General features: G+C 36.2%; 1 protein-coding gene across 3 annotated transcripts in view; it reads right to left on the bottom strand.

Moving 5' to 3' along the window:
- Window positions 1-1,412: 1,412 nt before the first annotated feature.
- AP1S2 (adaptor related protein complex 1 subunit sigma 2) overlaps window positions 1,413-13,249 on the bottom strand; it is a 29,208-nt gene continuing 17,371 nt past the window's right edge. For 2 of the 3 annotated variants that reach the window (XM_060086752.1, XM_060086751.1), the window contains exon 5: window positions 1,413-2,728. In XM_060086752.1, the coding sequence (XP_059942735.1) occupies window positions 2,681-2,728 (48 nt within the window). In that variant the 3' untranslated portion in view covers window positions 1,413-2,680. Of the gene's footprint in view, window positions 2,729-7,840; window positions 7,897-13,249 lie in introns of those variants that run through there. The other variant, XM_060086750.1, reaches the window with a different exon arrangement.

Genomic DNA, 13,249 nt, shown 5'->3' with positions numbered 1-13,249 from the left:
GTTTAACAGAAATAGGAAAAGAAATTTCTTCAAGATTGGGATTTCTGAGTGGTATCTGTGGAAAATGAAAGTTCTTTAATCTGTAGTCTAAAGGAAAGGAATTATGTGGTCCAGAACACATTTTACTTTAAAAATTGATTTGTGGGAATTCTCTGGTGGTCCAGTGGTTAGGACTCAGTGCTTTCACTGCCGTGGGCCCAGGGTTCAATCCCTGGTCGGGGAACTAAGATCCCACAGGCCATGTGGTGCGGCCAAAAAAAAGAAAGAAAATTTGATTTGTTCCCAGAATTTAAATGCCTCTACCCGAAAAATGACTGAAAATTTTCTGTATCTACTGGATTCACAAATGCTGAATAATTCTCACTAAATTCAAAATTTTTCAATCCTTTTCTAAATACAGCCAAGACATACACAATTAAAAGTGGGCATTCAAAGCTGAATATTCATCTTAATAGCTCATGGAGGAAAAAAAGAGATGAACACCAGCTTGCCCTCAAGGCAGAGATGTTCGTGACTTTTCCCTCAAGTGTTAATGGGTAGTATGAGAGGGATGGAAGGAAGTAGTTTTTAAACCACTGACTGGGTCATTATCCTGATAAATGTCCATCTTGAACTTAGACTTATTAATGCATTTTTTAAACTTACAATTTGATTACTATTTATGATTCAAAAATTCCAACTCTACATTGCCAGCAGAAGGCCATATGCCTGTTTTCAGTGGATAGCTGCATGTTGGAGGCTCTTTAAATCTACACGTATCCTTTTCTTTTAATTGCACACATATCTACTTTTAGCAGACTAGCAAATTCATTTGATGGTAGTTGTTTCCTTGATCTTAAATATCCTCATTTCATTGTTTTCCTATTTTTTCCAGAAATCAGAGTATACTTAAAAAAAAAAATCCACTTTTGTATGTAACATTTCCTATCTGTACTTAATAGGCAGTCCCTTAACTATCATGATAACCACAATTTTGATTTGCTACTCATACTAGGCAGTAGTTGGCACATACCTGTCCATTTCAGCAAGTGTGCTAGCACCTCCAGTTAGTGGTCGGGGGGACTCCAGTTGATTTGGAATACCTCTGATTACCTGGAGTGATCTGAGTTGCTCATTCAGAAAGAGTCAACTGCATCAAGGTTTTAAAAGCAGTATTTATTGATTGAAAATAAATGTGTAGATAAGCTCTCAGTAGCATGGACTCCACATTATTTTTTAATGAGCTTGAAGTACACGAAGACTCCTTAAATCTTCCGCCATTTATCTTGTGTGTGCTTTTAACCAGCACCACATTCAAATGTGGGTGAATTTTCAACATTTTACTCAAAAAATTTTTTCTTTAAATTCTTCCTTCAGCAGTTCTTCATAATTTGACAAACTTTTGGAAAGAGACAGATAAAAACACACAACAGTGGTGTACATTGGACATTTATTACAACTAATTGGCGATGTGATAAGATGTGCTCATGTGGCCTGAATATTGGTCACAAGCACAACAAAGCTTAATCCAGCCCAGCAGATACAAATGAAAGTGTAAACTGTGAAGACATGTTTACATATATAGATGTATAAAAGTGACATTGAAACAACTATATATCCTTAAAAAATATAGAGCCCGCTAGTGCCATTTTACCTCATTCAACTCACACTTTCATATGAGAGGTGGTATCTGTTTTTATATTTATGACTTCCAATAACTAGGCAGTGCCACAGAAGGGAAGGAAGCTGCCCTAAAGTTTGCTGCACTTCTAAGTGGAGGGAAGCAATAGGGGAGTAAAATAAATTTGGCTGTAACGAGCACCCTGGAAGGAATATTCGTGCTTTAAACAATGACTTATGCAACACTTTGTGAAGGGAGTAAAACATTTTCCGTAACATACTGTTATTAAGAATCCCTGGTAAGTCAACATTTCCATTTTATTTTGGGGGCATCAAAAAGAATACAACTAAGTGACTAAATGACTATGACAACAAGAAACTTATCTCAGGAGTCAAGTGTTCCTTGGCCTTAAAAATAACGTGCTTACTATTATGAAACAGCTGATCTCTGTTCCTCGTCCCAGGTCTGGAATGCCTAAGAAATAATTTTTAGTGTAAAACAGCATCATTCCCTTAGTCTTTTGTGTATTCCCTTTGTTTTAAGGTGTTTAGTTTCTAATAAGGGTCTTTGGTATACATTTGTTTTTTTTCTAAAGTTTCAACATAGAGTGAAATTTTTATTCATTTGATATGTGACATGTCAATTCCCTTTATTCGCACATATACTAAAATGCACTAGTCTTTGGTTTCATAAAACCAGGTTTCACATAATTTAACTTTTTTGCCAAAGACAGTAATTAATAAATGTATATTGCCTGATTGTGTCATATTCATAGATACACATAATCAAGGTAATGATAATAATCTATTCAAGAGAAACAGACCTATAAACTTTAAAATAGCCAGAAAAAATATCTTTCTTTTCCTGCATTCGTTCTAATTCGTATTTAAGTCCCTTATTATCACTTGATTAACCAAAATTCCCTTTAAAAAAAGATTGTGTAGGCCTGAATGAAGCAGCTTAGCAGAACAGTAATACTGACAAGACGTCATCTTACACCATTAGCTAACATGGACATGAAGGCAGTGACCATCTACAGTGTGTGAAATGCCACAAGAAGTCATCAACAGGGGAGGAGAGTTATGTCAGTCCAATTTCTTCAAGAACGCTACGTGGGGTTTCAGCTTCCTGTGGAGGGAAAATGTGAGACTCTGGTAAGCAGATCCGGGAGGCTTGAGAATGTGAAACTGACACGGAAGGGTGTGCAAGTTTCAGAGAACGCTGAACGCAAGCAGTTCAGCAGTATGGGCACTTCTATGGAGAGCCAGTGCTTATTAGCGATTTTTGCCCCAAACATCAGAGACCACAGGATATTTTCAGCATGCATTAAATACCTACTGATTATCTATCAATTGTGCTGGGCCTCCACTGCTGTAACACAAAAAGCAGTCAAGCCCACTGCAAACTCAGTGCAAACCCACAGCTACCGGACATTTCTACAGGAAAGGTAAGTTACCTTAGTGTTAAAATTCAAAACCTCCCCTAAATAAAGACCAGGGAAACCCCCCTGAGTTCTCCCCATTCTTCACATATTTTGTTTTCCCTGCTTTTTTTTCAAGTCATATGTATTTATTCTTTGAGTTTTTACTCAGTTTTGGACTTAAATGTCCCCAGCAGCAAGGCTGCAGAAACTCACCTTCCCAGACCTCCCCAGAGCAACCAATGGTTTCAGTGGAAGCAACATACAGAAAGAATGCTCTGGGATTTGGGACAAAAGTGCCTTTTGTTCTATGTAACAACCAATACTCATTTTTAAATGTCAAAAGAAGACTAAACAAAGCAGGCATACTAGAAAAAAATTAAAAGTTTTCCCAAAGTGTCTAATTTTGCACGGCACAAAATAAAAAAGGATCAAGTAGGTAAAATTTCAGGTATTACTAGCAACAAGTTTGTAATTAAAAGGCATACTAGATTTTAACAGAGGAAAACAATTTTTGTACCCAAATAACTTACTTTTGCATCCTAATTGTGGTACAGCACAAAACAAGGAAAAGAAAAATTAATTAAACCATAAATCCATACATTAGATTTAATTGTATGTAAAGCACTACATGAAATAATCTTAATTATTTAAACTCTTTGGTCTGTTTCCTTATTCCTTATACCATGAAAACAAGGATCATAGTACTTACCTTCATATGTAGAGATTAAGGGAGATAAGGCTTAGTGCCTGATTCACAGAAAGTGCTCAAAAAATGTTAGCTGATACATTACTCAACTGAAATCTAAATGAAAGTATTTAGCCTTACTATAAACCAGCTCTATATATAAAGTTCATATGATGACCTTTTAGTATGTTTGTGTATTAATGAAAAATGGGTAAAAGTCAGCTTTGGTGAAAAAAGGCTATTTTTTATGAAGTATTCTTGCCCCCCTCCCCCCCTCCAAACTGAACCTCAACCTAAACAGGCTACAGACCTAAATATACATGGAGGATAAGAAAACAAGTTAAACATCACCATTATAATCTGCCAGATACAGAATGGAGGAAATTCTACAGCATAGGGAACTCAGTTTACAAAAATAAGGCAAAGGAGGGTAAAAGCAGAGGAGTTGTTAAAGATTAAGAGAGACTTAGAGACCAGGTAAAATGTGAGCCTTGTTTGGAATCTGGCTCTAACAAACCAATTATAAAAATGCATTTTTCAGACAATTAGGAAAAAAAGACCAACCAGGAATAAGATATTAGGAATTACTATTAATTTTGGGGGGTGTGGTACTCATCTCTTAGGGATACATACTGAAGTTTTAAAGATGAAATGGTAGGATGTCTAGGGCTTGCTGTAAAATAGGCAAAAAAGGCAGGGTGGGGTGGTGATTTATGAAACTAGCATTGAGTTGATGGTTGTTGGAGCTGAGTGACGTGTACATGACAGTTCCTTATACTATTCTATTTGTATGTCTGAGTTTTCATGATATAGCTTTAAAAGAAAGTTTAATGGAAGTGATGCAACACTCCCAAGAACGATGTAAGCCAATCTCTTTCATTTATAATGTTTAGCCTTAAACATTAAATACACTGCAAGACTGACATCTGAATCACATACGTATTAAATAAAGGGGACAATTTAAAAAGAATCATTTCGGGCCTCCCTGGTGGCGCAAGTGGTTGAGAGTCCGCCTGCCGATGCAGGGGATACGGGTTCGTGCCCCGGTCTGGGAGGATCCCATATGCCGCGGAGCGGCTGGGCCCGTGAGCCATGGCCGCTGAGCCTGCGCGTCCGGAGCCTGCGCGTCCGGAGCCTGTGCTCCGCAACGGGGGAGGCCACAACAGTGAGAGGCCCGCATACCGCAAAAAAAAAAAAAATAAAAAAAATAAAAAAAAATAAAAAGAATCATTTCCATTAAATGTTAAATAATTTTTAAAACATCATATAACCTTTAATGTATTTATTAAAGGGTGCCTACATTGAATTCTATAGTTAACATTCTTAGCTTATCCATGTAAAAATGTCCCCCTATCCTATTCCCTGGAGCTGGTCAGACTTCCCCTATGTGTTCACTGCTTGCAATCTTATATAGCATTTCTTGAAGAGAACCACGTTGCTTCTCAAATATGCATTATTTAAAGTATCTGTCCTTTCTGAAAGGCCTAATTTCAAAGAATCATTTACACATTTTCTTCGAGACTTATACAAAGAGTACGTTAGAGTTTTTTAATCAGTTGTATTTATAATATAAAATAAATTTTCACATGTTCACACTGAAATTGTAGCTCAAAATTACCTAGAAAAACTATTATCTGAATTAGTAATATCCATAGAAACAGAAAGTAGAAAGGTGGTTGGTTACCAAGGGCTGAGGGGAGGGGAAGTGGGGAATAGTTGTCTATAATGGGTACAGAGTTTCAGTTTTGCAAGATAAAAAACTTCCGGAGATCTGTTGCACAACAATGTGAACATACTGAACACTACTGAACTGTACACTTAAAAATGGTTAAACTAGTAAATTTTGTTATTTTTAAAAGACAATTTGAAAAAATTACCCGGAAAAATTAAAATATGAAATATATTATTTATCAAAAGGATGGAGAAGAAAAAAGTCATTCACATGAGACAAAGTACATGCAATACTTTTATTTTAGACATGCAAGGAAAGGTATTTCAGAATCTACTAGTTTGAAGCAAGCAGCTGTATACAAATAACAAAAGAAGCAACATCTTGTTACAGCTGGGCACACAGCATCCAAAGCAAACAGGCATGAGACAATGCATATTTATGCAGCATTAAAACCACATGAATTACATGTTGCAGGGCTGGGGGAGGGACAAAGGAAAAAAATGGAAACGAAAGACCAATGTTTCCCAATGCTATCAATGTTTAATGCTAAATTTCTCATTTGACCGCCCACCCAGGTGCTTCAAATGTCATGTAGTACAGTGAGAATGGTAAGAATGGAAACAACTAATCTGCATACCTGCCTTATACACATTTTCACAGGTCTTCTTTCAATGGTAAATCAGTTTGAGCATCTTTTGAATGTACTGTTTAATGATAGATTACTTAACTCGGGCTTTAAACTCTCTAGACATAAACAATGAATTATTTGGTAATTTCCCCTTTATAATAATATATGTTGCATATTTTATTAAAAGTATACACAAAGGGCTTCTCTGGTGGTGCAGTAGTTGAGAGTCCGCCTGCCGATGCAGGGGACGCGGGTTCATGCCCCGGTCCGGGAAGATCCCACATGCCGCGGAGCAGCTGGGCCCGTGAGCCATGGCCGCTGAGCCTGCACATCAGGAGCCTATTGCTCCACAACGGGAGAGGCCACAACAGTGAGAGGCCCGCGTACCGCAAAAAAAAAAAAAAAAAAAAAAAAAAAAAAAGTATACACAAAAATGATCAATATTAAAGGTTTTCATATTCAGAAATATAAAACCATATTTAACAAATCATTAAGTATCTAAATGCAGACAATTATGTAAAATATTAGTATTTAAGTAATATTAGAATCCTAACTATATAAAATATAGCCCATATTAATACTTTGAAAGGATTACTTACTATTGAACAACAGATATTGCAGAAGAGACTTTTCTGACATAGCTTTCCGATAGTTTTTTTTTCTTTTTTTTTCTGAGAGTTCTTTTTTTTTTATTAGTTTCTGCTTTATAACAAAGTGAATCAGTTATATATATATACATCTGTTCCCATATCCCTTCCCTCTTGCGTCTCCCTCCCTCCGACCCTCCCTATCCCACCCCTCAAGGCGGTCACCGAGCTGATCTCCCTGTGCTATGCGGCTGCTTCCCACTAGCTATCTACCTTACGTTTGGTAGTGTATATATGTCCATGCCTCTCTCTCACTTTGTCACAGCTTACCCTTCCCCCTCCCCATATCCTCAAGTCCATTCTCAAGTAGGTCTGTGTCTTTATTCCTGTTTTACCCCTAGGTTCTTCATGACTTTTTTTTTCTTAAATTCCATATATATGTGTTAGCATATGGTATTTGTCTTTCTCTTTCTGACTTACTTCACTCTGTATGACAGACTCTAGGTCTATCCACCTCATTACAAATAGCTCAATTTCATTTCTTTTTATGGCTGAGTAATATTCCATTGTATATATGTGCCACATCTTCTTTTTCTGATAGTTCTTAAAGAGACTGTTTGATATTGTATAGCACAAATGTGATTCAATAAATGTGGCATTATAAATTTTTTAGAAACTGTGAATGTTTTACCTTAAATATAAGAGTAGATTTTACTTTCTTGTATTATTTCCAAATACGTTTTTATGTGATACATTAGAAAACGTTTGCTCATATAGACTATAATATAATCACCCTAAATATAGCTCCCCCCGCCCCCCGCCAACATTTGAAGACGAAACCACACTATATTATGGCATTGTTTGTTCTGCCCTAGTGTTTTAGCTATATTTTCTTTGGTAAACAGTTTAACAATTGCTAGGTATTCCTCTTACACGATTAATCACAGATGGTTCATAAATGATGACACATATGTGTTTAAGATGAAACATTACTCAAAATGGTCATAGGTCATATTTTTTCAAGAAGAAATTAAACCAGCTGCAAGCAGGAAAAGCTATATCAAGATCACATATAGAATGAAAATAAAACAGAAAAGAGGATGAAAACAGGAAAATTATTACAATTATAAAGGTAATGGTTCTGAAATGTTCTATTATTATTATACAAGATAATCAGTCACCAAGCTGAGGGTATTTTCTTTCATGAGCATATCAGCTCTCTATTTCCTCTGTGAAATTCTGCATACACGATGATGAGTAGTCATTTAGTACACAGGGACATTAAAATATTCATGACGTGGCTACAAAAGAAATGCATATATTCTTACACACAGTATACAAACTGACATAGACACAATCAGATTTCTAGAATGTTTAGTGCACAGTAAAGAAATCTTAATTGAAACTTGGAATTTGTTTGTTTTTAGAATTTTGGTTCATGGCTGAATATTTAACTTCTAAACAATGCCCAGGAGTTCAGATTCATCTTTTATAACTTTACTGTACATAATGATAATCTATATGATGACCTATATGTCCTACAAAATCCGAAAGCACTGTATTTACTAAAAATACTCTGAAAAGATTTTTCAGTATAAGTCATCTGGTAAATACTGGGTTAACTCAAAATCCAGTTAGAATACTCCCTCCTGCCAGTGTTCAAGTTCATCAGGATTTTACCACACTGAAGCAAAGGAATTTAATCCCTTAATGAAAATCATTACATCCTAGAATGACCAGGAACTTTTACAGATCCTAAAGGAAAATCTTTCCCAAGAAAAAAGGAGAAAAGTAGTCACCCATTTGGTAGCAATAGAGGTTTTCAATGGTTCGCTTAGCTTAAAAAAAAATTCCAAAGACTATGCCCTTGCGACTAAGGATATTACTTTTAAAATAATCCTCGAGATAGATTTTAAAGGACTCCCCAAATAGATCTGTTAAATGTCTATGCCTTCTCTCTATAAATGTACCTAAAAGGATGTTTCTCACATCAGCAAGGTAACCTGAGGTGAGGTTTTAAACTGACCCTAGAGTGCACAGAAGAGGTGAATGTCTAGGGACTCCAAAAACTCCCTGAAACTAGAGACAAAATTAGGTACAGATTTTCCTGAGAAGAGGGCCCATGGCCCATCAGACTCTCAAAGCGATTATACCCCTCCAAAAGGCTTGTGACTCAAAAAATTTAAAACTGCTTATTTGAGTGCTTTTAAGATATCCTCAATTTAATATTTATTCAACTTGGCACTTTGAAATGTTAGGCTACAAACTCATACAAACTGTTTCAATAAAATATGTAACAGATACCTTATACTTAAATAATAACCATTAAATACAAAAGTGTTTGAGGAAAAAAGCCAGTTAAATTTTAATCCTCAGATAATTCCTAAACAGTTTAAAGATATAATTGCTTTTTTTCTCCCACTCAGAATATTGTGGAATGAAGCAGCAAGCTAAAATAATATTAATAATAAATTGAACCCCTAAATGCTTCATTTTCATGAGGGAATTCGATTTCGGTATCAATGGTATTAATAATAGTATTTTGGTCAATGAACTCTGAACCTACTTCAATATTCTCTGTGTAAAAAAATAAATTATAAGCCCCAATGATAGATCATTATCAGAGCAAAATTCCCTATGAAAATATCAGTTAAATGAAATAATTGGGACTATCCCTTGGGATTTAATGTAATTAAACTTTTCAAGTAATGCTAAACTGTAAACAACGAACTTGACAAAATTATAATTACAAACGGAATTTATATATCCTACTACATTTTGATGCATGCAAGTACTCCAGCACATATTCTACTATGCTTTCTTACACCCAACGAAACTCTTGCTGTGATACATGTTCTCTTTTCTGGACAGAGAACAAGAAAAATTTAAGTCTATCAAATAACCTTTCACCTAAATAATACCAGTACTTTGAGCCTTTATATTACAGCTTTTCAACTTTTGGTTTTCTCTCTTAATTTTATATCACACCCTGTAAAAACCAACAATTAAAAGAAAAGAAAAAGGTAGTTTCTCAAATAGGGCTGAGTACACAATGGTTCCTCCCCAGAGGAGACTTAACTATGAAAGAGAACAATTCTATAGGAGCGATTCTCAACCCTGACTGCCCCAGGCATTTCTTTCTTTTTTTTTTCTTTTTCTTTCCTTTATTGGTACACGGGCCTCTCACTGTTGTGGCCTCTCCCGGCTCCAGACGCGCAGGCTCAGCGGCCATGGCTCACGGGCCCAGCCGCTCCGCGGCATGTGGGATCTTCCCGGACCGGGGCATGAACCCGTGTTCCCTGCAAAGGCTGGCAGACTCAACCACTGCGCCACCAGGGAAGCCCCCCAGGCATTTCTGACAGACCTTTACTACCCTTTAGGAAAGAAAAGAGTTGATAAAGCCAAACTATTCTTTATAACAATGATCCATATTACTGTACCTTAGAAATTACCATCCAATCAATTGAGAAGAATACTCTTCAAAGGGCAAAAACCTCCTCACCGGAAAAACATTCTTCAAGAAGAAAACAAACTCTAAAACCCACAAAAATAAGTGTATTGGGCTTCCCTGGTAGCGCAGTGGTTAAGAATCCGCCTGCCAATGCAGGGGACACAGGTTCAAGCCCTGGTTTGGGAAGATCCCACATGCCGCAGAGCAACTAAGCCTGTGCGTCACAACTACTGAGCCTAAGCTCTAGAGCCCGCGAGCCACAACTACTGAGCCCGCGAGCCACGACTTCTGAGCCCGCGAGCCACAACTACTGAAGCCCACGTGCCTAGGGCCGGGCTCCGCAAGGAGAAGCCACTGCAATGAGAAGCCCGCGCACCGCAACAAAGAGGGCCCCCGCTCGCCGCATCTAGAGAAAGCCCGCGCACAGCAAAGAAGACCCAACACAGCCAAAAATAAAAAAAAAAAATTTTTTTAATTAAAAAAAAATAAATGTATTCTTTTACCACTTTTAAGTTGCTATAACACGTTTTAAGTACTTGCCCAGTTTAAACTGCTAGGGGCTGAGAAAGTTGTGTTATAAATAAATGCCTTAATGACCATTTAACATTTAAGGTTGATTTTTAGCTAAATGAGAGATACGCCCATAATTAACCAAGTTATTTTTTCTCTTATATATGAGGAAAACATTATAGTGGATTAAATATAACTCCAGTATTCTGGGCCTTCTTACCACCAGTATATTTTATGAGTCATGGAATAATTATATTAGTTAAGAATTGGGGAGGGTGAGAATGAAGTCTGTTACAATACACAGACTTTATAGTCCTGTGCAGAATTAGACCTACTGTCTTCTACTACCTAGCAAACTGAGTTTAATACACTGAAATGTCAGTGATTTAGATTGTGTGGGAATAAAGACCAGAATGAAAATAGAAAAAATTTAATCAAGTTATATTACACAAATATAAACCACAAGTTGCCCTTAGTACAGATTCTTTGGAGACCTATTTTTTTAAATAAAGATTAGATATTTACTATTTTCCATCTGAAATGGGCCTTTTTTTAAGCCTGGGCAAATCTATTCCAAACCCTAAACATTTTCCTCAAGTTATCTACCTCTTCTTTCTCCTCAGTCCCTGCAGCTCTCCTCTAGATGTAGTTTCTCAACTCATCCAACTCATGAGGAAAAAAAAAAAATTTACAGCTTTAACCCGTTCATCTCCTCAAAACAGAGGAGGGAGAAGACTCATCTTACTCAAGACCAATGCTTTCGATTCCATTCCTATTCACCCTCCGCATATACTCTTCCCATTATTCCATTCCCATTTTTCATCGCTCTCTCCATTAGTTCCTCTTCTCAGTATACATGCATGTTCAACTTTCCTCCATACTAAGAATAATCTTTTTCTTAACCCCCTACAAAAAGGACCAGATGTAGTGGGAAGTGTAGGACAACAAACACAGCAGAAAGGAATTAAGTTACACCAGTTCTCAAAACCACCTATGTTCCTAAGACAAACCTCATTGCCTTAAAAATTCCCAGATATTCACTATACTAGGCCAATGACTCAAAAGTAAAATGATCTGATAAACTATAATGAAAACTGGTAAGCAAATAATTATCTGAAGGCTTAAGTCTTGTTGAGATGAGAAGTGCTTAAATAAACTAGTGGTGTTGGATCCAAAACTGAAAACCTAGTGTCCTGATTTTTCTTTCTTGTACACCACATAGTCAAAGAGAAATAATGTACATTTAATAAAAAATATATATAAGGAAGTGTAATTTGAAGTTACTGCTCTACCCCAGTTTTTCTTGAAGGGGCTTCACTTATCCCTTGAACTGTATCCTTTGTCCTTCATGTTCTAGAATACAATGGTCCTTTTTATTGCTCCTCACTGAATACTGTGGCAAAATCCTTATTCTCAACTCTGGAACTCTAATCCTTGAGCTAAAGACCAGGCTGCAGAGTATCCAAATGCACTAAGATCTCTTTTTAGCAATGAATAAAAAGAGAAGAAATGAGAGCACTTTATAAGGTACCTTTTAGATGAAAGGGCTCACGGTGTCTTATTACAAAAGCACTTGTGAGGCATTAGGAAAATTGAGCGATTTTTTTACAGAAAGTTAGCAATGTGGCAAGAGCAATATGGTTGCTCCAGATGGTTAGTGTTAAAATGGCCAAGAGAACATAAGTGCTTCACTGTACCTGCTAAAACTTCCTTTTCAGCAAATTCTACTCTAGTTTCACCTAAAGGAACAACACAGTGTAGTCTTCCATTCACAGAGCAGCATTTTGTCTTTTTAAAAAATTGATAAATTAAAAAAAATTATACTTAAAATACATGTTTTACACTTCTAGGAAACAGGAGGGAGGGACCTCAAATATCTTCAGAGGTAATGCTGTTAAGTTAATGTCCTGCTCCTAGATCTTTTCTTACTTGATGGGTATCTTTCCATATCATTACATAGAAATTGATCTCATTTCTTTCAAAGCCAGGTTAACAGTTTCATGTATGGTTGTACTGTAATTTGCTTAACCTATTTCCCATTGATGGACATTTGGTTAGGTTCCAATGGCTCAATATTATACTGAGCATGTGTCTTGCTGCATTTGTATATTTCTGTTGGATAAAATTCCTTCCAGTATAACTAATGGGGCAAAGGTGTACACATTTAACTGTTAATAGATATCACTAAACTAATCCTTCAAAATGGCATACAAATTTATGTGTTCATAAGAAGCAAACAATTCTTCTTTGCCAATCCAAGAAACCAAAAAAAAAAAGCTAATTGATATTTTAATTTACATTCCCTTAGTCAAAGGACCATGTGTTTTTTCTTTCATCTGTGGATTACTTATTCATATCTCCTGCTGTCTTATTCTGTTGTGCTGTTGGTCTACTTCTATTACATTTGTCTTAAAAATAATAATGAGGAAAACTTAACTACATTTCCTAAAACCCTGCTCTAAAACCCGTTAGTGATAAAATAGTAAAGAGAAATTACTTTCTCTGGCAGTTAATTGTACTTTTTTAATAAAGAAGCAGAATAATTAACTTAGCTAATATAACTTTAAACTATAAAGAAATAGTTTTAAGCACATTTTAGGGTAGTTGTATTGTATTTGCCCTGTTCTTCCATTTGGAACATAACTTGAAATGCCCTAAATTTAATCAGGGTTTTCAAAATAGAAAAGATTTCT

Source organism: Mesoplodon densirostris, chromosome X (genome assembly GCF_025265405.1).
Source record: "Mesoplodon densirostris isolate mMesDen1 chromosome X, mMesDen1 primary haplotype, whole genome shotgun sequence".
NCBI lineage: Eukaryota > Metazoa > Chordata > Mammalia > Artiodactyla > Ziphiidae > Mesoplodon > Mesoplodon densirostris.
Note: the sequence above shows the minus strand (reverse complement) of the source record. Positions and strands in the feature narration are given on the sequence as shown.